The sequence below is a fragment of the Camelus dromedarius genome, chromosome 3, assembly GCF_036321535.1.
Source record: "Camelus dromedarius isolate mCamDro1 chromosome 3, mCamDro1.pat, whole genome shotgun sequence".
Taxonomy (NCBI): Eukaryota; Metazoa; Chordata; class Mammalia; order Artiodactyla; family Camelidae; genus Camelus; species Camelus dromedarius.
Genome location: NC_087438.1, coordinates 60,878,377 through 60,906,047, shown reverse-complemented (window position 1 = coordinate 60,906,047; position 27,671 = coordinate 60,878,377). Strand labels below are relative to the sequence as shown.

The following is a 27,671-nucleotide window of genomic DNA, read 5'->3' as shown; positions in this document are numbered from 1 at the left end:
TGGAGAAGAATCTATAGAAGTGAAAGTGGTTTTATTTCTGAAAATGAATCAAATAATCATATATTTTAAACTCTGAAGATAATTCCAGGCATAAAGTAAACCACCAGTTCTCAAATATTTTAGTTTCAGGACTCCTAAACACTCATAAAAACTATGGAGAACCCCAAGGAGCTTTTGCTATGTTGGTGAAATCTGTTGATATTTCATTCATTTTATGAATGAAAATTGAAAAAAATTAAATATTGATACATTAACTCATTTTAAAACTGCAGTAATAAACTCATTACATGTTAACATAAGCAACGTATTTTATGAAAAATAATTATATTTTCTAAAACAAAAAAATAGTGATGGGAGCATTGTTTACATTTTTGCATTCTCTTTAATGTTTAGCTTAACAGAAGACAGCTAGATTCTCCTATCACCTTTGTAATCAATTTGTCTGCTGCTTTGTTATTTTAAGTATATAAAGAATATCCAGCCTCACGCAGACATTTAACTAGAAAAGGAGGAGGACTATAGCCATCTTTTCAGATAGCTGTGGGTACTCTTCCTCAATATTATATCAAAATTTGACAAGTGGTAGTTTCTTAGGGTTTAGTTGCAATGTGAAATCATACTCTGGTCCATCTCACACTGTGAATCATTCTGTCACCCATGCATGATTTTGTAACAATATGCATTGATTATACGGACAGTATTGGTACACTGAGTTATACAGATCTTCCAAATGCTGACACATATCATTACACTAAATAAATAAATAAATTACACTTGCTAACATCACTATCAATCTTACTTGAAAAGTCTTTAAATATTGGGAAACAGACAAGCTCACTTTGACAGGTAAAATGTACCCAAAATTCTAACTTTGTTTGAAAAAGCTCAATTTTTATCACTGGCAACAAATACTACTAGTTGTTTTCCTTGTAGTCACTGGCCCGCTTCGTTTCCATGAACATGTCTGCAGGGTACCCAAGTCCAAATAAACAAACTTCATTTCTCATTTTTTGAGTAAAAATGGTGTTCCATGAAAAAGCACCTAGTTCCCTCACAACTTAGTATCTGCACAAGCACTTTTCCTCATGATAACTACCATGTTTTGTTATCTTAGCAGAAGTGCTTTATTTGTGCTTCTCATTTCATGATATGGAATGTTAGAAAGACAGGTATTCAAGAGTCGAGATTTTATCAAACTAATATTTTGTACTGCTTCATCACAGATACTCTGAAGTGAAATTTTCACCTTTTAAACTACGGGTGTGCTGTGATAAACAAAACAATGACAACTGGTACAGTTTGGTGCCACCACTTTGAATCGTACAAAGGCACCAGCAGCTAGCTGTTTTGGCAACCACTGCTTTTACAGTGCAAATGTCAATAAAAGGACAAAGACATCACAGTATTTTATAAAATTAGGTTTGACCTTTGTAGATCTACTGAAAGATCTCAGGAACCCCTTGGAGTTCTTGGGCTACACTTTGAGAATGACTTCACTAAGCAGTTAATAAATATTGATGATGGTCATCATGACACAACTATCTCTTATTATTCCTGTCTTCAAATCACACCAAGATGAAAGTAAAAGTTCTATACTTCTATTCTTGACACTTTCAGGAATGAAAATTCTGTAATCTTCCTGACAATTAAATTCCAATGTTTGATCTTCTAGACATAGTACTTTTCCCATATTAACCATCTCAAATTTACTCTTTCCAATATAAATGTATTTTATTTTTCTCTCATGTGGGCTTGGAGAATAGCCAACCATGTTTTCTTTCATCTTCCAGCAGTTCTACTAGTATTGGTACTGTGGCTTTCACAGGGAAGCTCTCTTCTGCAATCAAAGGCTTGACTGGCTCTGTTCTAATTCCAAGATTTCTGGAACAAAGTTGCATATCTAGGTGAAGCTAAATCAACACCAACACAATCTACCAACGGAATTTACGAGACAAGCCAGCACTGAACTTACTATAATGGCCCAAAAAGCCAGAGAAACACTTTGATACTATTCCTCATTTTTGGCAAGTTCTAAAACTTCATGTATTGTTCTGTTTTGTTTTCAGTTGGGTTGTTTATGCAGCTTAGCTGAATAACGTTTTTGTTATCTGAACTATGAGCCTTTTCATGTCTCAATATTAAAATACATTCACAAGCTCAGTAAAGATTTATTGAGTAACTTCTATGTTGCATTCTAGGTGCCAGAGATATAATAATGAGCAATAATAAAATCTTCTTATACTCAGAGCTCTTTCATCTTTGTGGTGGAAGGGATAGACAGTGTGTAAGTGGGCTTATAAATAACATAAGAAATTTAAGAGTGGGAACAATGCTACTAAAAATGTAAAAATAGGAGAAGGGATGGAGAGTGACCAGTTGGGAGAAGTAGGGGGATTACTTTAAACAAAAAGTCTTCACTGAGAAGATGTCTTTGGAGCTGAGACTTGAATGACTGATTCTGAAGATCTGGAATAAGAGAGGCTAAGAAGTGCTGACGGCCTGAGATTGGAACTGAAGGCAAATCTGCCTGAAACATACTGACCAAAGAGGAGAATTACACAGGAAGTCAGAGCCATAGGCAAGTGCCAGGTCATGAAGGGATAAGAAGGGAACCTTATTTTACATGGCACCAGAATGGGTTCTCACAACCTGAGAGAGAAGGAAGTCACCTGTCTCTTTAAGGGAAAAAAAGAGATGATAATATTAAAGATAGAGGGGGGAAAGACAGCAGGTTAGAAGTCACAGGACGTAAGTTCAAATTCCAGTTCTTCCCATTGTATCTTAGGAGCAAAAAAGGTTGAGTCGGGGGGCTGGAATTAGTATTTATTAAGCACTAGTAACTGCCACACTTTGAAACAGGTATTTGATCCTATCCCATTTAATTCCACTAGGGTTAGTTATTTTCTTAGGTCTCCAAGCTGCCATTTCTAACCCTATGAAGTAGAAAGATTAAATATTAATATTAGTTGCAACTATATTATGAATTGTCAGAAAGGTGCATTAAAAATTTAACATGTAAAGTTCTTTGATGACTGAATAGCTGAAAGTACCATATAGATAAACATATTTCTTTTTTAAGTCATAGATTTGTATAATATTTTTCTTCCTTGTCTAAGATACTCTATTTCTGGTATAGAAAAAGAACACTATTTGAAGATCTCTTATGATTGTCACCAAAGAGCTAAAAGGCACAATAAGACACTTGAGAGAGCCAAGCACCCCAATACGAACAAAATGAGGCCTATGACCTAGGTATTTTTTTCAAGCTCTACCCGTTAACGTTTTTCTTAATCCCTTCAATTTGCTTCAATATACACACAGACCCCTCCAAACCTACAAGAATCAACCTGCAAAGGGAAAGCCTCTCTGGTTGCTTGGCATCCTTTCATGGACACTGAGCTCTTACTGTCACACACAACACCTGTGAAGTCGTTTCATGAGCTCTCACATTACTGAACAGGAAACCAAGATGATTACGAAAACTTGGAAAGAACTGATAAGGACAGTAAAACCACTTAATGAATTAAGCTGGCCAAGAAGGGTGATAAGAAAGGCATTTACACCCAACATGGAAGAATGTTGTAACTAACTACTTAAGGACGTTTCACATGTGGGGTAAAAAAATAACTCAAAAAGTCATATTTTAATAGAGTTTCAATTAAAATTATTCACAGAAGCTTTCAATATATATTCTTTCATTTCCTTATGCTGTTAGCCCAAAAGTAAATTACATATGGAATATAATTATGCATTCTGTGAAATGCATTAACTTTAAAGATAACTGCTAAAGTTTCATTTGCTAACTTGTTATTACTTCTCTCAGCTCATTCAGCTTCTGATTCAAACTGTGAACTTATAAGAGCAAAGACCTTACATTTGCAACCACTGGCTGTAGCATACTTCTGAGCCGAGAGTCAACACTCAAGCAACCTTACCAAATGAAAGAAATTCCACTCCCAAACAAATCCACCTACGATGAATATTTTAACTCTGAAATTCAGCAAGCTCACTACCTACCTCTGGTATGCAGGCTCCCGTGAAACCAAACAAGCCATTGGCATTGTCACTTTTTTGTATCACCAATCTTGCTGTAGTATTCTCTTCAGAAATGCGAGCTCCTCCTTGTACAGAGACTAGTTTAAGAATGAATAATTCTTCTCCTTCCTCTTCATTGTCATCTCTTGCAGAAACAATGAATGATTTGTTAGTTTCTCCCTGTCTGAACTCCAGATATCCAGAAACAGGGTGTAAATCACTCTTTGCCGGCATGGCATGAAGTTCGTAAATTTCTTCAAGGGTCAATTTCTGCTCATAGAACCTCACGTCTTGCATCAGACCTGTAAATCTGTCATTGCCATTCATTCCGGCCCCAATTCTCAGAGTTCCTGGACCTGAAATTAGAAATGAGTTTAAATGCTACAATATCCACAACTAGCTTGTACTAAACTACAACTGTGATTAAGAAAGTGACTTTATTGAAAGATTTTATTAGGTAAGTACAACTTTTACATAACTAGAACACAATCAAATAAAGGCTATTTTCTATTATGATGAAAACTGAATCAGTAATCACTGGGATTTAAGATATTTTGTACCAAAGGATATTTTGTCCATGTGTATGTATTGTGTATATGCGTGTATGTGTTCATATTTGGATAGACATTTCTTCCAGGAAATTTAAAAATTTCCCTCCACATCTACAGATGGAATAATTCAATTCACTCACAATTTTAAAACTTTAGTATTACTATTCTTTGAGAACTTCAAGTCTTGACCTGCTACAAATTCATCTTGAGTTACATAAAGTTGTGAGAAGCTTTTGTGGACCAAGTGTAAGTGTTTATCTAAACAACTACTGTAATACATGTAGGAAAAGAAGTATCCCTTCCCAGGAACGCTGTATGAGTCTTAGGGACTTTTTCATGATAATCACAACATGCAGCTCAAACATATTGCTCCATTACTATTATAATAACCCTTTTCAGGAATTCCCCAATTCTTATTTCTTTACTTTGTCCTTCTCCAATAACTCAGCTAAGATATTTATGTAAGATGGGTGTTTGGCAGTGATTTGGGATTGCTTCCATGCCTTCTACAGTGGTTTTTGACTGACTATATAGCAATGAGAGTGAAATATCTAAAAATGTGGATGAACCTCATAAACAGTACCGAGCAAAATCCAGACACTTCAGTGTACACCCTGCTCAATTTTACTTACATAAAATTTTAAAAACATTAAAAGCTAGTCTTACACTCTTAGAAATGGCAATAGTAGTTGGGCATGGTGGTGAGTGAGTGACTGGGGAAGAGCCAGGGGGCCTCTGGAACACTGTTTCTTGATCTGGAAGCTGATTTAATGGGATGCTGAAAAATGGTTAACTTAAATTTTTTTAAAATTCACCTATCGGTACACTTTCATATATTTTATAATAAAATATCCTTTATTTCATTAATAACCTAAATAAGTATATATACTTTTTCAATTTTATTTCCAAGTTACAAATGACAAAAATATATAAGTTCCTTGCAGTAGGCCAAACAGAGAAAAGAAACACCAGCTCTCACTTTCCCCAGTCTTTCCCATTCTCATTCTACCACCATGTCATTACCAAAGGAATCAATGTTAACAGACATATGTATATATTCACACGATGAAAAGGTGAATAACTTAATGCCACACAATGCTATAAGCACAGTTCTTGAGGTTGCAATCAGTAGTATGTGTATGCTGTTCTTTTGCCTATATTTTTTCCTACTCGAAAGAAATACAACCAGACATCTATTGCAGGAGGTTCAGAAGGAAAATACTCTGTTAAGCTATAACAATAAAAGCTCTGCTCTACTTTCCTACTAAATAAAAAGCAATCATTTCATAGATGGAGGAGCTGGGAGGGAACTGGCGATCATAATAGAGATGACTGAGATTTGTGTATAAACATGCCCACAGTGTGTTTCTCAAGGAAACAGCACATGATATGGCCTGAAGACAACAAAGATTCTTCAAAGCACACCATAGAATTCACCAGGTTAACTCCTGAAACTATAAATCCCTTTTAATTGTTGGGTTTTTTAATGTAATTTTCTTTTCTGATTCCTCTTTAACAGGATCTTCACCGCCCACCACCCTCCGTAATCCTGAGCTAGCAATTCCCCAGATACAATTCTCTGTTTCCCATCTCTGCACCTCTGCTCTTCTCTATCTGGAGTATCATGCCCATCCCTCCTACTACCACAAGCATAAACGTTCCTCCTTCACCATTTTTTTCCTTCTTCCTACGATGTGCTGAAGTGATCCACAGCCTATTTCAGATACTTCAAGGGCAGACACTTTGCCTGATCCATTTCTGCAACACTCAGCACAGAACTTACGGTCTTGGTAGCCACAGTTTTACTCAAAGAAATTAAACCGATACACAAGCAGATTTTTAAATACCTGTTAGCCTTGTTAAGAAGTCACTATACTTCAATTTAAAAAATGGGTGAAAAGAAAAAAGAATGTGTGAGATAACAGAGGTAAGTAAATTTTAAAATGATATTATTAAAAAAAGTCAAAAATTTTTTAAAACTCAAAATGCAGGGTCCTAATTGTAAAGATGACACTCACCATCAGTAATGGCTTCTCCTTTCAGACTCTTGATTCCTCTGGGCATTGCATTTCCATCAAGGTAGAATTCAATAATTCCATCATCCAGGATAATTAGAAGATGAAGCCAAACATTTTCTTCTAAATATTTCATGACTGTTGCCTTGGCAATATACGTAGCATTGGAACCCAGAGTTTTGTAGTGAAGGGAAAGTGTCACATGGGATTCATTTGTTTGAATTTTTATCCCATAGTAGATGCTTCCATTACCGTCATCCTTTGCTATAACAAATCCATTAGTATTGGCATTGGGCATCACCCAAGCTGAAAATGTAAAGTTGGCAATTGAGTTGTTCCTAGAGGGAAAATATTTTGGATTAACAGTTCCAAATGCACCGTCTACTCCACTGAAGTACAAAGCATCTGTTCCACTATGGTGACGTCTCATGTGTGGCTGTAAATGCACAGTGCTGGGAAAGATTCCAACAAGCAAAAAGTCTATCATTGGAGGCAAACCAGCAGTGAACTCACTGGACAGTATTTCCCAGCCTATTCGTACATCACCAAAGACACCCTGCTGCCTCAAAACGGTAAAGTTGGTGATGTAAGACATATCATCTTCTGAGAGGACATCGTCTGCCACTTCTCTGTCTAGGCACTCTGGATCCAAGATGAAGACCCCAAAGGGATCATCACTGAATGGAATCATTACTGTGACCTGAAGGTTGGTTCCCGCTAGTTGGCCTCCATGACCTGGGGACCCACCTGTAGTGAGATAATTTATAAGGAATGAGAAACCAGAATTTGAAATACTTTCCAGTGTAAGGTGAAGACAAAGGGAATTTGTTTAGCAAACTCCTCATTAAATAATTTACTCATTGATCAATGAACAATAGTGTCACTACATGGTTTTCACCACATTTTCAGAGGTATTCTGGTTCAGCCTAAATTCATTAATAACCAGTAGAGCCTGAAAAAAGGATTATTAACTAGAAAGGTTTAATCTCCGTGCTTAAAAACCAAAAGTGTTAGGAAAATTGATTGTTTAAATTATGGTACAAAGACCAAGCTTTAAGCTACCATGAATCTGTATTTGCTAACTTCCATTAATGTTCTGTTTGTTTGTTTCCCCACTCTATTTGGAGTGGAAAAATCTATTTACAAATTTGCGGATGGGTGTAAGTCTCTGTCCACAAATCTATCTCATTAACTGCATTTTCTATACAGTCTAATTATTTAAGCATAAAATATTAAACTTTGGTGGTAAAATAAAATAGATGGGAAAACAAAGCACCTGAAATGTTTACAAGCTTTAGAATATAAAACTCGTTGAATTCAGGAATTTTATCTGGAAAAGCATGGAGGATTACTGGTTTGGCTCCTTCTCCATCCATAAAGTTAACAGTCCCTGAAGTTTCATAGAACTCTTGTCCAGGGTGCAAAGCAGAGTCATTCTGAAACAGCTGCCAGGCCACAGAAACATTGCCAAAGTGTCCTCGGTGCCTCAAAATCCTATATAACAAATTAGAGAAAATTACTTTTTATGAAAAATGTATAAGTAGTGCATCTAACTCTAAAGGGAATTTACTGTACTATCTCAGAGATATAATTTTTCTATTTATCATCTTTAATATAAACCAGCCAGCCAGTTCTTACTAAGCAACCACGAAGGATCTCATGGAAAAGGAAGAATGAAGTGCAACTTTAAATAATAAAGAGAAGCAAATTTTAAAAAACCATTGGCTTCAAAGTCCAAAATGAAAGATAAAGCTTAAGACAAATTCAATTGAAAAATATTTAGATGAAAACTGGCAAAAGTTCTTCAAAAGCAAAGCACAGGGGAGGGCAGTCACACATCATTTAAGAGAAGAGGTCCAGAAGACCCCAGAGAATTCAAGTCTCTTGGTCCTGACAAGGAATGGAAGTTGGAGTAAGGAGAGTGGAGAGAACAATTTCTGCTTAACATCTAAAGTGTCAAGATTTTTAACAAGTGGTAACAGCATAAAAAAAAAGTTTACAATTCATTCACTCTACCACTTTGAAAGTATTCAATTCTTAACCAATTTTTTTAATTTTGAAAGATTAACAAAATTTCAAATTTTTGCCAATGTAAAGATTTTATATTATTTTATCCAGTTTTGAATTTGCCTTATTCAGCTTTGCTTACCAAAATGAATTAGTCTTTCCCTCTTCTACTGCTTTGTCTATAGGCTCCAAAGAAAAAATACCATTTGGGTCATCATTCGCTTCAATTATCACTGTAGCTATTCCATACTGATAGACTACTGTGTCACCTAAATTAAAAATGGAAAAGTCAAAATAACAAAAAAGCACTTAACTTACTGTTAAACTTGTACTTTGAAATTAAGAAACAATTTATAATAAAGTTCAAATTCCAGCAAGAATCTCCTCACTGAAGGTTATCAATAGATGAGAGCAAGAGAGAGATGTCTAAATACGGTTAATGTGAGTTGTCTCTGAGGAACTGTTTAATTACAGAAGAATTATTTTACTGAAAAATGTACAAGGTATTTTTCTTTGCAATAGTAATATCACTTCAATAATTTAATTAGAAATTTAAAACACAGCTTTATCAAATTTCAAATTTTTGAGGTAGATTCCTTCATTTCATTAAAAAATAATGAAAGAATTGCTCCATAAGATATATTAACTAGAACCACCGGCTTGAGCAATTCCCTTTAGATCTCTGCCTTCGGACAGAAGAGTTTGATCTGGTCATGGAACACGGCAATCCTGATGGTTTGAACTTGATTCCTTTCCATTCCAATTCTTTCCACAGCATGTTAGCACCATCACAGCCTGTAAATGAGGTGTCTTCTCATCACTCCCCTGAGATCCACAACTCTTCCTCTTTGCTGCAGCTGCTCCGTCTGCGAGCCAGTCTTCCCCATCTTTTCTCACCTCTTACCACTCTTCAGGAACCAGCTTAAGCACCAGCTCTTCCGGGAATCCTTCCTTGAATTCCCAAGTTAAGTGCATCTCCACTGTGTCCCTACAGCACTTCACACTTTGTCAGTCTAGCATAGCGATCACATTATATTAGTACACACACACACACACACACACACACACACACACACACACACACACGAAACTTTACTGTAAGTAACTGGTACACAGAAATTATTTATGAATGTTAACTGAACTGATACAAATAAAACTTTCAAAATTAGATGAGGACAGCACCTAAAACTAAAATTGTAGAAACAGAACTATGTGGCAAACCAGCACATTAAAAACAATTTATGTATATAGACAGTTGTACTCAACCTTATTTGATAACTAGCCAGTGGAAAGAGGGAAAAAAACACAAAATACAGGCGGTAAATCGCTGTATAGAAAATGCCAACAATATAAAGTAAGAAAATAACTTAAAATATATCACAAATCTAATAAAAAACAAGAAAGCCTAATTCTGGGAGGGTTCTGCTATCATGTGCATTTGTTATGCAGCATGTCATAGGTGGTCCTAAAAACTGATACTGCTTTTCTACAGGAGGAACTGACAGTATTTACAAGGGCTCTAGGGATGACCACATCCTGGGATCCAGTAACTCAGTCTCAGGGCACAGACTGTGAAAATAACTACCAGGTGCAAACACCACTGGCAGCACCAGGTCACGCAGAGACGCAGGCCCTCCGGCTCTCCCATGGTTGATCCCCTCAAGCCCTCAGTGTTTTGACATCATAGAAGAGGAAGAGAAAGAACTAAGAAAGGATGTTAAATGCACAAATTCTAGAGATTTTTGTCAGCCACGCCTTCACAGCTAAAGTCACTAAATCCTCACAGGCCACTATTTCTGGAAGAATACTGGAGTCAAAGGCAGCAGCAGTACATATACACACATACCGCTCTCTCTCTCTCATTCTCCCTCAAAATCAAATACATATTTCCTCAGTGATGCCTCTTACAAAATAAACTCACTAAACCTCTCCTTGCAGTCATTTTCCATTCTCTTTACAAGGGGTTCAGGATGTTTTGATCCACTATTTTAATCATAGTGACATTTTGTTATCAACAATAGTTTAACTCCAGTGACATTTTGACCCCAAAGATTATCACCATAATTATCACCATAATTATATCAAAGTAATAAACCACATCAGGAATTTATTTCTAGAGTAAACGATTCTAAGACAGTGTTATTTCTTCATCAACTTCCTATACCTCACAGCAGAACTTTCTGTTTTCCAATTTCACTTCACCAAAGTTATTTTTATCAGTAACAATTTCTTTCACCCCAGTGGGGGCCAGAGCATCACAGGGACCCAGTGCAAGGCTAGAGCTCACGAAGGGTGAGAGAGTATCTCATCTGAGGGTAACAGTGATGGATGCTGGAGTGGGAGGGCATCCACACAGGGGAAGAGGGTTGGCCTAGAGCAGGAAGTGAGAGCCCTAGTGCAGTAATGAAGGCAGTCTCAATGTGGGAAGAAGGTAAAGGAAACAATGAGAAAGTGGTCACGTAAATGGCGAACTGACCAAGTAAGTAAATATATTAAAGCTAATGGGAGCTGGATTTCCCATTACCAGAGGAGGAAGGGACAAATATAGAAAGGGAGAAAACTAGAATGAACCCTGTGATACTGGATAGAAACAGAGACATTGTTATGAACTTATCGTCCTCAGTATATACACCTGGATAGAGAACTACAGATGTTAAAGCGCGTGTGTGTGTGTACATAATGCCTACATACGTACATACAGTCCCTATCCCTGTAAGAGGGTCTTGGAGGGTCACAACCTCAGTAACAATCAGCACACCTAGTGCCAGGGTCCTGGTTTCCAAAGAACATTCTTCACTAAAAGGAACCAGGGCTCCTTGAAGAAATGGCTGATTTCAGGGTTGTGCCAGGAGAAGTACAGGACGAGTATGGAACAGCTTGCTGTGTCAGGAATAAGGAAATGCTCAAAGAATAACAGGGACATGTCAAAAAGATGAAGAAATCATCCTGAACAGGCTACCACGAGTCAAATCTGGGACAATCTGACCATCAAAGTAAATAATGATAAAAATATAACCCACTGCATTAAACAGAAATCACGAGTCCATTCTGGAAAAGATATCAGAGAAAAACTTTAAAGTTTGATGAGTAATAGGATATTCAGATAGTTTTAAAGCATCTCCCCCACAAAATATTAATTATAAAGGAACAAAAAGTACAATAGAGAAGGCTGGCAGTCACCACCTAAATTGTGATCAAAGTGAACACAGCAGGAAAGGGACAAAACAAACTCATGTGCCAACCGAAGGGATGTGATGAGAACACAGAATTGCTTCTGTGAAACTCCTGCCAAGGATGCAAGACCTGAATCTAATAATAAGAGACATCAAACAAACCAAAATGAGGGACATTCTACAAAATAACTGCCCTGTAATCACCAATATTATGAAGGTCATGAAAGTCAAGGAAAGATTGAGGAACTAGTCCAGATTGAAGCGATTAAAAGAGATGTAGCAAATAAATGCAATTCATAATTTGAGGGAAAAAATCATTTTGCTAGAAAGGACACTGTTCATAAAACTGGAGAAATTTGAACGGGGCCTGAGGCAATGATTGTATTAATGTTAACTTCCTGATTTTAATGGTTATGTTGTCATTATGTAGGAGAATGTCACTCGTATTGAGGGGTGACAGAATATCATGTCTTCAACTCACTCTAAAAAGAATAAGGAAAAAATAGCTCTTTGTACTCTTAAAAGAATAAAACAAATATCAAAAGAAGCCACAGCGCCTCCAATTTACTACAGATGGGGTGAAAACATTCTCAGGGCCCATTTATTGGAGTCAAAACATCCTGCTTCATTTGTAGTAGGAGAAGGAAGAGTGGATCTTTGCCCCCTTGCAAACTGTCATTCACTGTGGCTGTGGCTTCAGAGAACTATCAAACAGCCGGGTGGGATCAGCCACCTATTTAGGTTGGCAGCTTCCCAGCCCCTCTGGCCAGCACCCTGCCAGGAGGAAAGAGACTACAGAATGCGAATGCCCTAAGCCCTTGGGTGCCTGGAAAAGCCTTAGGGTACCTTTAGCTAAAACATTTTTATTCTTCATATAATATTGTAATTTTCTATGTGTGTTATCTTATAAAAAAAGACTAAAAATGATGACACAATGCATACCAGGTACATGAAGTTTCAACACATATATTCTTCACCCCTTCACTTCAGAAAGCAATGAAACAAACAGTCTTGCCCTTGAATAATCACAGATGACAGTGAAGTATTTAATATCATCTTTTAAGCACTGAAACAGAGCTGCCATAAATATATTTACCTGTTGAGTTAAAGAGGATTATATAAAAGGGCTCATCTGTTTCTGGGATATCATCTTCATTAACGAGTACAGATATGTTCTGCTCTCTACTTCCAACTGCAAAAACAAGCATTTCTCCTTTTTCAATGGGAACAAAGTCTCCCTCTCCTGCAGTTGCCTCCCCATCCAGGGTAGCATAGTGAACGGCGCAGGCAACATCAACAGATCCATTTCTGAGAACTGTGAAGTCAGCAGTCTCACCTTCTTGAACCCTCACTACACGAGGTTCTGAAATAGTCACAAAGAAAAGAAGGAACGTGTAAGCTTTTCTGATTCCATCTACGTATTTTCAGATCACATACGTTTCTCTCTGCACACCGCCCCCAACAAGAAATGCCCTCCACTGTGTCTCTGCTTAAACACTCAGCTCCGTTCCCAACACCTCCACGAGGTCTCCTCTGATTACTTCCAGTCAATGGCCTTCCTCCTGCCTTGATTCCCACAGAATCCATTGTTTTCAACATTCAGTTTGTCAGTGAATTACATACTATCTGGAATCCTCTACCTATTGTTTCATACACCTCATTTCCAAATTTAGACCATGAATTCCTTGAGAATAGGATATCTTAGGTTTTATTTTTGCCACAGCAGTTAGCAGAAAGTTGAATACCGGAGTAAGTCACTAAGTAAGTGTCAGCTGAAGGTTAAGAATATAAATCAATAAAAATTCAACAGGTTTAAAAGATTCCTTCTACGATTGTAAATTGAATAGCTTGCAAAAATGGTTTAAGAAAGAATTAGACACCAATTAAGTCTCCCAAATAAAACTAAAAGGTGTCTCATGTGGCAAAAGACAGTTTTAAAGAAAGCATTAAAGTGGCAAAAATGGGGAAAACTTAATTACATGTCCATTAAATATTAGTTATTATAGGACCATTCACTAAGTATAATACCCAGACTTCCACTGTGTCCTGGAAGAGGTTATGTGGAAGAGTATTCCTTTTTGCACAAAGGAAAGAAAATACATTGGAATTTAAAGGTAGGAGGAGAATAAAGCTAACAAAATAGTACTTACCCTTTTTTTTCCTTTAGAAGAACCTTAAAAATATTTGTTAAATTATCAAAGAGATTGAATAATGATCACCCAAATTATGAAATCATATTTCAACAAGCATCAATTGTGGTTTATAGAAAACGTTCACTTAAAACAACTATTGAAAAAATATATTTTATACTGTTCAACTCACTTAAATAAGATAGCAATACCACCTGCAAAATAAATGGGGTCATCATTTCTTCTAATCCTCAGAGTTGCAGTACTTTTATTTCCTATTTTAGCTCCTCCAGTGGCATTAAGTAAGGTAATGGTAAATTCCTCCATTTCCTCTGGAATCTTTTGGAAAATGTTACACGTTTTAGTCAGGCGATTTGTACAAATAATTCCATTACATATTCCTAAATTAGTTTTCTCTTTTAAAAGAATGGCTTTATTAATAATAGTACTAATACTCATTTCCATTACCAAGGCAATAACCATGCTAAACTACTCCTGTAGGACTCAGATCCCCTCAAAATTTTAATGTGCATTCATCCAAACAGCTACTTTATTTTTTTTATTTCAGTATAGTCAGCTACAATGTTTCAATTTCTGGTGTACAGCATAGTGTCCTAGTCATGTATATACATACATATATTTGTTTTCACATTCTTTTTCATTAAAGGCCATCACAAGATATTGAATACAGCTCCCTGCATTACACAGAAGAAACTTATTTTTTTATCTATTTTTATATATAGTGGTTATCATTTGTAAATCTCAAACTCTCAAATTTATCCCTTCTCACCCCCTTCCCCTCAGTAACCATAAGACTGTTTACTATGTCTGCGGGTCCCAAACAGCTACTTTATTTTGACTCACTACAAAATTTAATGGAAATAGATATTTTGTCTTATATAAGTTAAAAATAGAAACACTACATGGCTCATATTATTTCTGTAAAAAAAAAATGGGATATATGTTGTTTTCAAGGAAAAAAACAGAACAGAAAAAGAACTTTTGACATATTTAGAACAGAATTTATAATAGTAACAAAAGCTCAGCTAGCTCTCAAAGGCCCCTTACAAACCCTAATTTAAGTGTTACCCAAGTGCATCATAAAGACCTCATTCCCATGTCCTAATAAGGTGAGGTTCCCCATATCTCTGAGTCTATATGAATCCCCATGGACACTTTCTCTCTTACTTCATTCATGTAAGCTCGTCTTCTCCGCACCCTAAAATGGAAGAGTGTTGTCGTTTCTCGAGGCAAGAGTCTGAGGGAAAGAAGACAGGCTTCCACACCTGTTCAAAGCGCAGTTCCCTTTGTTACTTAGAACTGTTACTTAGTTCCCTTTCTTTATTGCCCTGAACCCATCATCCCTCTGAGAGTGCACCTACGATATCTGGTAGGTGGTGCCTTATTCTCAAAGAGCCTAAGTACAAGCCAAGCACTTAACCTCTCTCCCCACTGAATCCCTGATATTTGACACCTACAAGGTGTCACCAGCGACTATCAGTTCTAAGAGGAAAAAATGCCTTCAAGGAAACCAGAAATAATATTTCTCTTTTGTCTCATAGTCAGACATTATTACACCTGAATTCTTTATCATATACTCACATAACAAAATAAATTACCAGATGCTTCATGATTCAATAAAAAATAATTATTAAACAACAACAAGAGAGAGTTATACATGTAACATTTACCTCATCTGGAAGCGAGTAAATGGTGATATTTTTTGAAAATTCCTGATCTCCAAAGAAAATAGTCCCTTGCACAGGAAATACATCTTGTGTGAAGTCTGGACTAACCACCCATGACACGTTAACATCACCAAAGTTGCCTTGATTTCTTATTATATTATAAATAGCTGTGAAACACAAAAGCGTGTAACACGTATGAATATATATTAAATAATTTTAAAATGATGATTAAAGAAATTGCTCAAATAAAAGTAAAAATAAGGGTTTTTTTTCTAGTAAAAGCCAATTATTTGCTTAGTCCAGCCTCAAGGTGTATATATATATATAAATGTAATAACCTAGTCTTCCCTCTGTAGGTATACAATTGATAGGAAAGATCAAGTCCATTTATTTTATTACAATTTGCGATTTTAAAAGTCATTTAGCATTGGGAACATGGTGGTGACTAACTAGGTACACTCATCACAAAGTCCTATAAGGATATTTGCTAGAGAAAACTGCACACTCGAAAATGATTTCCTTACCCAGACAGAAATGGCTCTAAAAAGAAGCTATTCTCATTTCATGCCACTGCAAGAGTTCCCAAGCAGTAACTCTTAGTTTTAAAGTTCTTCCTATTAGACTAAATTCATTCTTTTGAGTGTTTGAGTTCCACTGCATATATTTAATTGAAATCAAAATATAACTGAAGTCATCAGTATCATCACAATACTACATAAAAAATAAAAATAGCAATCTTAAATATGACTTTTTAAAAACACCGATTTCTGCACTACATGTATTCCCTAAAGCAGATAGACAAATAAAAATAACTATTTACTAAAGAAATTTAAAAATGACTGATTTCTTCTTTTAGTAAACAGTAACAGAATATAAGAAGTAGAATAAATTACCACAATAGGTATCGTCCCCTTTACTTTCATTTATCATAACAATTAGATCATCAGAAATGAATTCTATAATCCCATGGGGATCATCATTTTTCAGAATCGTTATGTTGACAACTGTAGCACTTCCCAACTTGCTCTCCCGCTCACCATGGCTGCTGAGGACCACCCAATAATGTTCATCCAACTAAAAAGAACATGTCAAATTAGGAAAAAGGAAAAGTTGACATTTTCAGGGCAAGTAAAATATATATATATATTCAAGAATATTAATACTGCCAATTTTCTACAAATATACCACTTACTAAAAGGACAAAAGAGCTGATACTATCATTTTTTTAATTTTTAACATTCTCCCATCAATTAAGAGAGATATCAGATATAAGTACACACTATACATAAAAGAAAAAGGTAAACAATGATTCTACACTAAAATAGAAAGACTGGAACTTGTCATGACGATCTAGTCATTTTACCTAAGAAAAGTAAATAAATTAATAAAATTAATTTAAAAGTTATATATGATCTTATATACCTTCTCCATTCTGGGAAACTAATTTTAAAAAAAGCTGTATATGCATTGGTGTGCAAAAAAAATTAGTATCTAGTTTCATTAATATAAAACTTAAAATTTATTGTCTTTAAAAGAGTAGTATTACAAATACTTCCTTAACTCAAAACCATTATCATTAAGAGTTCAGTCAATACATAAAATAAGGTTTTAACACAAATTAAGCTGAAAGGAGAGGAAAACTGATTACACACTGAAAGTTTCAGATTGTTTATTATTGCTTTATGTAGGACAAACATGGACCATTCAAATTGGAATGAGTCTTACTTTGTTTCTTAAGCTTCTTTTTTTTTTTTAATTTTCCAAACATACATATTTCTCAATCCTTTCTTGCCCTCTTCCTTCCCTATATCTCCTTGCCAATCTTCAAAATATTTATATCTATAATATACTAGGTACTATCAATTTTCCACAAAACACAAGGGAAAAATAAAATCCCGTACCTCTGGTATCCCATCCAATCTTGTTAGCAAGGTGATTACGATCTCCCTTTCCCCGGGTTTAAATTCTAGTACCCCCGTGTTTCCGTAGAATTCATTGCTGTCTCTTGGCTCTACTCGGTAGTGTAGAAACTGCTTAACCAGAGCACCCCTGGAGCGGATGATGTGGAGCTCCACAGAATCTCCTTCCTTAAAAAAAAAACACCAAAGTTCAAATTCTTCAAGACTGTTCTAAATTGTGAGTACAAACAGATTGAAGTCTCTCTCATACGTACTTTTATAACATAGGGACCTCTGGAAGCAGGAGAAAACTCAAAAATTCCCCCAGGATCGTCATTTTCCAAAATAATTAGGTCACGGCTGGTGTATCCAGATTTCAGCACTTGGTTTTCCACATTGACCCTGAAGAAGTCAGAGGGAAAAAAGGCACCAGCTACCTATAGTTTTCTGAATTCTGAAGCCTTATTTACAATATTTATAACACCTCCAGATAATGAATATGAAAGTTATGAGGAGTTGAAACTTTAATTGAATTTAAGTGTATTAAAACCACTGAAGATCAAAACAGTTTTACTCACAACATTTATAGAAGAACTACTATATCTGAATTCATTGTAACTTTTATATTTGACTGAAACCAAACAGTACATACATAGATCAAAAATACATTAATCCAAGATTTCAATATATTTTATAAAGTAGCATCAAATTTATAGATCTATTTCCAGTTTTAAAAAATTTTAATTTGAAACATGTAGTTTAAAAATATATTTAAATAAAAAATTTTTAACTTTGCATATACTTGAATTTCTTTTAAAAACTCATTACATGAGATTACACTAACTGAATAAAAGTTGGAAAACTGCTTGGACTAACAATGACTGAAAATAAACAAAATTGTGACTAGATTTTAGAAATATTTTGTAATCTTTAATATGATTCTATTCACCTTGATTTTAACTGCATGCATATAAAAGAAAATGCGGGACATACACAGACAGAAAAAAAAAAACGGAAAAGAATGGACCTGAGACACATGACCTGCTATAGCAACTCCCATAAACATCTCAAAAGAACATATTAAAACAATATGTTTTTGTATTTCTGGTTTTTATGTTCAGTGTATAATTAGAATGATCAAAGGGACTGGGACTGTAAGGCTCTGAGGGTTTAAAAGCCAGCATACTCTGAGAATTCTCAATCCTGCAAGCTGCTCTAAACCTTTCCAAATGTCACTTTCTATTGAATCAAGAAGTACCCCTGGTCAGACCTCAAAACTACAATGTAGCCACAATTAATATGTAGAAAGAAGAGCACACATCCTGTGTAATAAAGAATCTGAATTAACACCCTTCCCCAGCTTTTAGAATTCTAATAATCAATACCTAACACACTAGTGGCCACAGAAGTTATAGTCCAAGTAATAAGATGGTTATCTTTTTTACATACTAATGCAGTCATATGATTTTCATAGCAAGTTTGCCCATATTTTATTTACATCCATATTTTCATTAATTAAAATTTCCTATGTCCATATAAACTAGGAGACAAAACAGGATCAGGATGTGAAATATAAAAATCCATTCTGAGCATTAAACTAATGAATTTGTTGTTAAAATTTCTTAAAATAAGCCACCCTTTTAAAAAAAAGCATATTTTTAGTAAGTTCTTTATACAAAAACTGAGAGAATATAGACAAGAAATTGCTTAGATGAACTCAAAAACCAATGGAAAAGATGAGAGCACTGGTTCTGAATTCTCTGTTAAGCTACAAAATTGATAAAAGACATTAAGAATCTCACAAGCAAAGTACACTAATTGTTATCTTGCTTATATGTACACTATAATGAAAGTTCAAACTTTTTAGTTCTTCAAAACATGTAATTACATAAATTCTCAAAAATTTTATCAAATACTTAAATGTATTCATAATTTAAAACTCTTAATACAAAAAACCCTTCAGATAAGCTACCCTTATCATTAGAAAATAAAAGGATACAAAAAAGCATGCACAGGCAGGTGGACAAGCAAAATTTCTCAAGACCAGTGGGCATGCAGAAAGGCAGCCTTGTCCAAAACAATGGCTTGCAAAGCAAAATGCTGGATCATCAAAAACAAGGCACTCTTTAGGACACTTACCCAAAATACACGACAAACCTTTCGGTTTCTACCCTGTCAACAGAGAAAGAAGTATGGAGGGGGGGAAAGAGGCAGAGACACTATTCGCCAAAATCTCACCAATACTGCTGGAAAGTGAACGGCAGGGTAAAAATAAAGCTAAAGAAAGCCTTCCCCACCCCCAACCCCCTACGAGCTAGTCATGTTCACTTTAAGGGAACTCTGCACACTCGGTTCTTTGCTATTGACAAATGCTAGCAAGAGGTTTGGCAGTTCCCACTTAGGGAAGATGACCCCATGGCTAGCCAGCATGTCAAGCCCCGTTGCAGACATTCCTTTCCAGGCCTGCCTCAAGGCGCTGGAGCCTGCCAAGCACTGTGCAGGCTTACAAAACCACAGCAGCTGAGCAAATTTCATTCAGCCCGACTTATAATTACTTAGCAGCTTTAATTAGGTTTCAAAAAAATAAAAAACCTACATCCTCAGATCTAAAGCCAGTTATTCTTTGAAAAACTAAAACCTCTATCAGCCAAGAAACATACACCTTTCATCGTTTGTGTACGAATATACTCAAGAAGCCAAATGATATCATGGTATCTTTTAATTATGACAAATCTTACTTAAATATAACTTTATATCAGGAAATTAAAGCACTTTTCCAAATTCGCAATGTGTTACATTTTCAAGCAGCCTCGAGAAACGCACCAGCATGTATAGTCCTAGTACTTCATTTCTAAAGTCAAATAATATTATAAATAAGGAGTTATTCTCTACATACATACATCACAAATTTTTCTGAAATAAATCGGCATCGTGAAATTGTTTCTGATCTGGGAAAAATGAAACAAAAATATTTTTCACTAGTACGGCATCATAAACTGTTTCGTACCAGGGCAACTTTTAGCTATATTTAATTGAAATATAGGGAATTTTCATTCGAATTTGACATTAAAAGAAAATTGTACATGGTACCACAATAAAGTGTTAATTATTTTTTGTTGCAATATTTTACTGTTACTTTTGCTAATCACACTAGCATTCATTCATCCTTTCCTTTAGTTTTGTTAAAAATTTGCAAAATTGAGATGGAGGTTTTTATAAAATATGTTATTTTAAACCATACATTTGATTCTCACATTTATTTAATTAAACATGCCTTAGAACACTTTAATGTAATTTGTTCAGGCACAACTGAGATAATCCAAGTTTGCACTAGTTACTAATTGAACTGAAACATTTTAGTATAAATTTGAACTAATTTCCTCTATTTGAAAAGAGAGGAACCGATAATTTCTGAAATTCTCTACCCCATGGTTTGTACTTGTGTACAGCTTTTACCCATAGTAAAGAAAGAGAAATTAAAAACACTTAAAAATTATATTTAGTTAATTTCAAAGGTTTACATATGGTTAAAAAATGATTATTTTGAAAGAATAAGAATAGTCATTACAAACTTGCAGAGGTATAATTTAAATCATTCTTTAAACATTCAGTTCAGAACAGAAACTCTCAGCTGAGCAACAAAGTTTCTATAGATTGCTATATTTTTTGTTTATAATTGCTGTTCCTTTTTCTTAAGTTTTTTTTAATATTGCCCATTGATTTATTAAGTAGTCAAATCTGATTTAAAGGAAAAAATCATATAAGTGAAAAAATAATAATTTTCAGTTTATCTTACATTGTATTTCACAAATTTTTTCAACACATGAAATATTTTTTCTTAAGATTTAATGCAAAATATATATTTAAACTGTAAGTCATTTAAACTGTGTGTGTGTCGATTTAGGTTTTGCTTTTTGATTTTTTGCCTGTTTTGTTGTTGTTGTGCTTTGTTTTAATTTTTATGTTAGAAAAAGGAAGAAAACACAATGTGGTTCTGATAGAAAACAAAACAAACAGCAGACATTCAACAGATTTGTTCCCTACATTCTGTATTTTTCTTTCACATAAAAATAAAAACTACTTATAAGGTTTATAAAATGTGTTTACACAATACACCTTTATAGAAAAACCTGCAAGAGTCTGAGAGTAAAATCTGGAGAGGACCGGGAGTTATAAAACATAATTATTACTACTTCCATCCTAATTAATATGATACAAAATAGCACCTATTAAATTCATCTACGAATTTTACCATTTCTAAAATAAGAGTTCTGCAGAGCCCTCAAGTCACACTGACCTTTACTAATACGTATCTGTAGTAGACAATCTTGGTTTCGATTTTTTAAATTAATTAACATCAATTAAACACAGTATTTTTTTCATTTTTGGAAAGAATTCTCTGAATTATTGAAAAAATTTCTCTTTGAGAGACTATGATATTTTCTCAATATAAATTACCTACTGAGAAATGTTAAGTAAATCCTTATTATTACTTAAAAATACCTCTTAAGACTGCATTATTTTTCATTCTCTGGAACGTAAGTATTATTTAATGTTTAAATTCCATGTAAAGCGCGAATTTCATTATATGAAGATTAACGCTTTCTTTCTACTCACACAAAAAAGCTCTAATCCTCTCCCCTGTTGAAAATGAAACCAGCAGAGCCGTTTGCCTAACCTAACATTTTAGATTTTTTGCTGCCTACTTTTTGAATATAGCAAAATATAAGCTATGGTTAAGATTTGTCTAATACCTTCCATAAATTCTCTATGTAATGTTTCTTCACAATAAACACCAGGTTAAAGTTAACTATGTCATAATATTCACGGTCTAACCAGAAGCCATCAACAAACAGCAGAAAAGTCAGAAGGTCAACGTAACATTACCTACTTAGTTTCTTGTTTTTACTTTATATGGAAGAAAGAATTAAGACAAAAAAGAAAATTATTTCAGAGAACTTGAAGACATAAACATCACTAAACATTACCTAAATGGGCTATTACCTGTCTAAAGAAAGTGTTACCGTCTCATTCATTTCTGGTATGTCATCAGCTTTGACGGTAATGTTGATTGTTGTGTTACTTTGCCCAGATAAAAGCACAACAGAGCCATTAAAAGGTCCTATGTCGTCCAGGGTCACTGCTTTCGAATTAAAGCCAGAGGGCTTCAAACTCCAATGGACAGTAGCCTGCCCATCAGTTCCATCCCGATGTAAGGGAATGCATACCTCATAAAAAGAGAAAAAAACAGAGTAATTTCTTCTGAACTATATGCTCACAAATTATATAAGCTTTTCAGTTAGTGCACACACGTTACATGAATTCGTTTATGTACTGTGTGCATAGAGAAGTGAACAAGGTTCTCTTTAAGCATGACAATAATTTTAAAGTATTTTATATTAGTTTTTGCTAATCGAATTTATTTAAAAAATTTCCCCCAACCAAAAATATGACTAACCTGGGATTTGTCTTAAAGAAAAAGACTTAATTTTAAAAGCCAAGGAACTGTGAAAAACATAGAACAATTTGGTTAAAGAGTAAATTTCCATCAGAGGTTGTCTGAAAAAAGAATTAATTTAATACGAACTGAAAAATAAACTTCTGTGATTAGATCTGGAAAAGGGTAATTACATAAAATGTATCCTAAAGAGGCAAAATAAGAAAATAATATAAATAAGAATAAGAAATGTTTCTAACCAATACAGTAAATGCAGCAGAAACAAAATCAGATACTCACATCACAGCTCTGTGTTACCTTGGGCAAGTTACTTAACCTGTCTGACCTCAATTTCCACATGTGAAGTGAAGCTAGTAGTTGCCTATTTTACAAGTTTGCGGTGAAGATAAAAGTGTCTCTCCATAGTATGAGCTAAATAAATGGAAGTTTTTATAGTAATTTTGAAACAAACTGTATTTGGTAGTTTTATTAAAGTGCAGCACATTTTAAATATATATAATACAAGGATCACTGTAAATCATAATGAAGTTTTTTCAAACAAATATTTAATAGTAGATAATGCTATTCTTTTTAAGCTCCTAAAAAAGGAATCCTCTTTGTTCTTTTCCTTTTAACACAGGCCATCTTGAAAAAAATGGAAGATACTTTCCTCACTAACCATTCTTCTAATTTGGCTAGAAACAGTCAGGGCTGGAAACTAGTGAGCAAAGTAAGATTCTTAGAAAAGACAAAAAAAAATTAAGAAAGGTCTGGGCCCTTAAATCACCCCAAGGGAGAAGGCGTGGCCAAGCTGTGGATGGGACAAAGAGAACAAAGGGAAATTCTCACTCCTTCTGCTATTTCCCAGGAGGGGAAGAATGCAGATTCACAGAGCTCAAAACTTTCCCTGGAATCTAATTTCCCTCTGGGGAAAAACATGAAATCGTAAATGTACAGCTTTGCAAGATAAATGAATTAAAACAATCCATTCTTTCAGAACAAATGAAATACTTCTTAGTTTTTCTGAAGAAAACAGGGTATCAAAAAAAAATATTTTAAAAATCAAAACCATCTTGAAAAATGGAGCTTCTCTGCCAATTTACAGAATCAAATATACAAACAAAGGAAGTTGTGGTCACTATATTTTGACATGAGGCTTTGATAACAAAAACAACTCTCCACATTCCTGATGTGAAACACAAGCCAATTTAAATCAAATCTAAGTATGAGAGACTTGGGGAGGGTCTCAGGGACAGACTGTGGCTCAGGGAATAGAAAGGCCAAAGGTCAGAGCTGTCCCTAGATAGATGGCAGGAAAATTCAGTCAGGGTGGGAGGCAGGAAGGGTGCTATATATGTGAACAAGCCTCTGTGTGTGTGTGCGTGTGTGTATGCAGAAATTTATATATATATGTAAATACATACATAAAATAAAATTCCTAAGATTTGGTGTTTCACAATTTAACCATATCACCTCCACACCATGCACAGGACACCACCCTAGCCCTGCCCAAGGCAAGCATGAGGCAGGTAGGGTACAGCTTAGTGGTAGAGTGCATGCCTAGTATGCATGAGGTCCTGGGTTCAATCCTCAGTACCTCTGGTAAATAAAGCAGTACATAAATAAATCTAACCCACCCACCCACCCAAAGAAACCCCCAAAACATAGTAAGACCTCCAAGGCAAGTATGAGGAGTGCTCAGAAATGGAAAAGGTCAAGGATTCCTGTGATACATATCACTTGGACAATAAAAAAAATTGTGCTTGGCTTTCACTCTATCAAATGCCATGCCACTAGCTGCAAGTAGCCATATCAAAATATCCTCCTTTTGCTGTAAGCAATTAATTCTAATTTTATTCCATCGAATATGGCAAAAGGTGATGAAAATCACACACTTACCAGTTACATATGTCAAATTACATACTGAAGACTCAGCTGCAAATGATGAAGCTTTTCTACATCTGTTAACTCTATAAACTAATTCTACCCTGCCCCAAAAAGAGTATCTATACATTATCTCAAACTCATTACACCCCATCAATAAGAAAAAGCCTACTTACCACTTCCGCAGCAAAATCTTCCGGTTCGTGCAAAATAATTGGAAGATTGCTAGTAAAGCCGATTTCTCCATTTGCAATGTCCGGAGTAACCACTAAAGAAATATTCCAGATTTTCCCAAATCTAGGACTTATAGGTGGGATTGGGGTAATTATATTCACCAACTCCACAGTTTCCAACTATAATAAACGAAGAAAACACCATAAAACTGACAGAAAAGAAGCTTTTGGAAAAATGTTTAGCCTTAATTGCATGAGGCAACAAAGCACAGCTAAAGGCCACCAGTCACTTGGCAACTTCCTTTTCCTCTTTCTTCATTGGTCATCCTGATTTGACCTCCTGCACTGGCTTCTTGGGCTCCTTCTGCTCCTCAATTATTATTATTCTTCCCCAGGGTTCTTCCTAATACCTTTATCTTATAATTTCATACCCTCTCCCTAATCATTTTGGGATCTCTCCTTCAAATTCCAAATATTTATAATCAACTGCCACTGGATATGACATAAATGTCACAGAGACACGTTACAAACAGAATGTACCAAATAGAAATCACCAGCTGTGGTCCATGTCCTCTTACCACCACCTTCACCAATACTACCATCCACTTTTCCTCCTTGTTGCCGATATCCAACTACCCTGACTTAAAAGCCAAATATCAGAGACTTGCTCACATCTCCTTCCTCTCATCCACTGACCCACACCTCCAATCAAATCACCCACTGCCCTTCTCTAACAGAGAAAAGTCACTATCAGAAGACTATTCAGAACTCCAAATGTGCCTAAATATGTCTTTAAAGAAATGCAACATACATATAACATACAGTGTCCCTGTTATAATCATGACCTCCAGAGTAACTTTCATGGTTCTTCCTCATGTAGAGTGGCCTCTCTTCATCACCTTACGAGTCCAAATGTACCCGCTCTTAAAGACTAAACATCCATCTCTTCCGTGAAGATTTCCTTGGATTCTCCAGCCTTCTTTCTCCTATCTCTTTCTGAATCCTCACGAAACTTAGAACTTAAATTTCACTTACTGCTTGCTTATTATCATTTTATGTGCTCCAGACTTTTACTTCCAACAGGACTAGAGAGCTCTTGCAGGTCTGTCTGTGTCCTTCTCAGTACTTTCCTGAAACATGCACACACCTGCAAGTGCAGCAGCTACACAGTACTTGTTGATTTATCCCTCCAACACAAATTAAGCACCGTAAGAATCCTGACACATCATAAAACTTCAACATCTTAATATTCTAACTTTCCAAAAACCAACTTATCAATATCACAGTGTTCATGCGAGTGTAGGAATAGATAATCACTACAGGAGTGCAAAAAGGACAGAGATTTTAAGTTAAAAAGCAACTGTGAACTTAATGGGACATTATGGACCTCCCACTCTTTAGAAACCTCCCTCTGTTAAGCTCTGCAATACAGAAACAACACTACTAAGTAAGCATCACTAGAGACTTGTGATTTAAGTTGATTTTCCACAGCGGGACAGGACTGGTATTGACCCTGCACAGATGCTCACATTTTGTGATGAACAATGTTCATTTTAAGGGTAAAAGTAAATGCCTTCTTAAAAGTAACACACTTTGCTTTGAAAATCATAAACAGGAGAAGGATTTCAAAAATTCCGTATTTGGTAAATATTCATTTGAGTAAAAGAAAAAAAAATTAGACTGGTCGATTTTGCCAAATATTGGTATGCAGACTGAGGCAAGTAAAATAAAACACGTGGTTCTTTAGGATACTGCATATTTACTTTGTAAAATAAATAAAATGTGAAGATACATAATTAAAATCACATAAGTGTAACTGTCATTCCTTCTAGAGAAAAAGAATATATATACCTATATACATATATATTTATCTTTTAAAATAGCACAAAAATTTAAAAATAAAAATATATATGTGAATGGCATATAAATATAAAGTGTGCATTGGCTGGAGGGGAAGACTTTTTAAAAAGACACTGGTCCTGTGTGAGTAAACACGTATTTGTGAATGAACCCTCTCATTCCTGTATATTCACAAAGAGCTAACTGATAATACTGTTTAAAACATCAAGGAAAAAAACTCCATATATTTTTAGTTCAAAACTCTTCAACAAGAAAGGAAAAAAATTCATATTTTACTTACTTTTATCAAAACAGTTACAGAATTAATTCTAAGTATAGTATTTTTGAAAAACCATAAAGAAAGAAGATATAGAAGGCTATGAAATGACCTGATCAAAAGGAAAATGCTAATTTCCCATGGCTTACTTCCTCGTCTCTAAGCCTTTTTGTCTGGGTTCCTTAAGCATCTGCTAAATCAAACCACTCCATTCATAAAGAGTCGTTCTTTGCTTTCAGACAGTTTGCTACTGGGACAGCACATTAGTGACCCCGGGCCTGCCAAAAGCTGTATCTCAGACTCACGGATTTAGCCGAGAGAGTTACTGAAGAATGAGGAGCTCATGTCTCGGATTCTCCTTTCTTCAGTTTCATTCAGCGCAGAGTCTGATGCCTCCTATTCGTGAGCTGCTCATCCATTATGTACTATTCAAACTACACAACCTTCTGACTCCAACCAGCCTTCCAGAGCCTACAGCTGTTTTGAACCTTAAGGAGCTGTGTCAGTGACTAATAGTGCCCTTTTTTCCGACTGTGTTAAACTGACTGTCTGCACTGCAAGACCT

General features: G+C 35.2%; 1 protein-coding gene across 2 annotated transcripts in view; it reads right to left on the bottom strand.

Annotated features, from left to right (window-relative positions):
• ADGRV1 (adhesion G protein-coupled receptor V1) overlaps positions 1-27,671 on the bottom strand; it is a 471,359-nt gene that overhangs the window by 396,475 nt on the left and 47,213 nt on the right. The window contains exons 10-22 of one of the 2 annotated variants that reach the window (XM_064482395.1): positions 24,994-25,170; positions 22,501-22,724; positions 19,636-19,668; positions 17,772-17,898; positions 17,500-17,685; positions 16,492-16,672; positions 15,602-15,765; positions 14,126-14,249; positions 12,878-13,144; positions 8,751-8,877; positions 7,878-8,095; positions 6,605-7,348; positions 4,018-4,391 (exon numbers count right to left, since the gene is read on the bottom strand). In XM_064482395.1, the coding sequence (XP_064338465.1) occupies positions 4,018-4,391; positions 6,605-7,348; positions 7,878-8,095; positions 8,751-8,877; positions 12,878-13,144; positions 14,126-14,249; positions 15,602-15,765; positions 16,492-16,672; positions 17,500-17,685; positions 17,772-17,898; positions 19,636-19,668; positions 22,501-22,724; positions 24,994-25,170 (2,946 nt within the window). The remainder of the gene's footprint in view (positions 1-4,017; positions 4,392-6,604; positions 7,349-7,877; positions 8,096-8,750; positions 8,878-12,877; positions 13,145-14,125; positions 14,250-15,601; positions 15,766-16,491; positions 16,673-17,499; positions 17,686-17,771; positions 17,899-19,635; positions 19,669-22,500; positions 22,725-24,993; positions 25,171-27,671) is intronic. The other variant, XM_064482396.1, reaches the window with a different exon arrangement.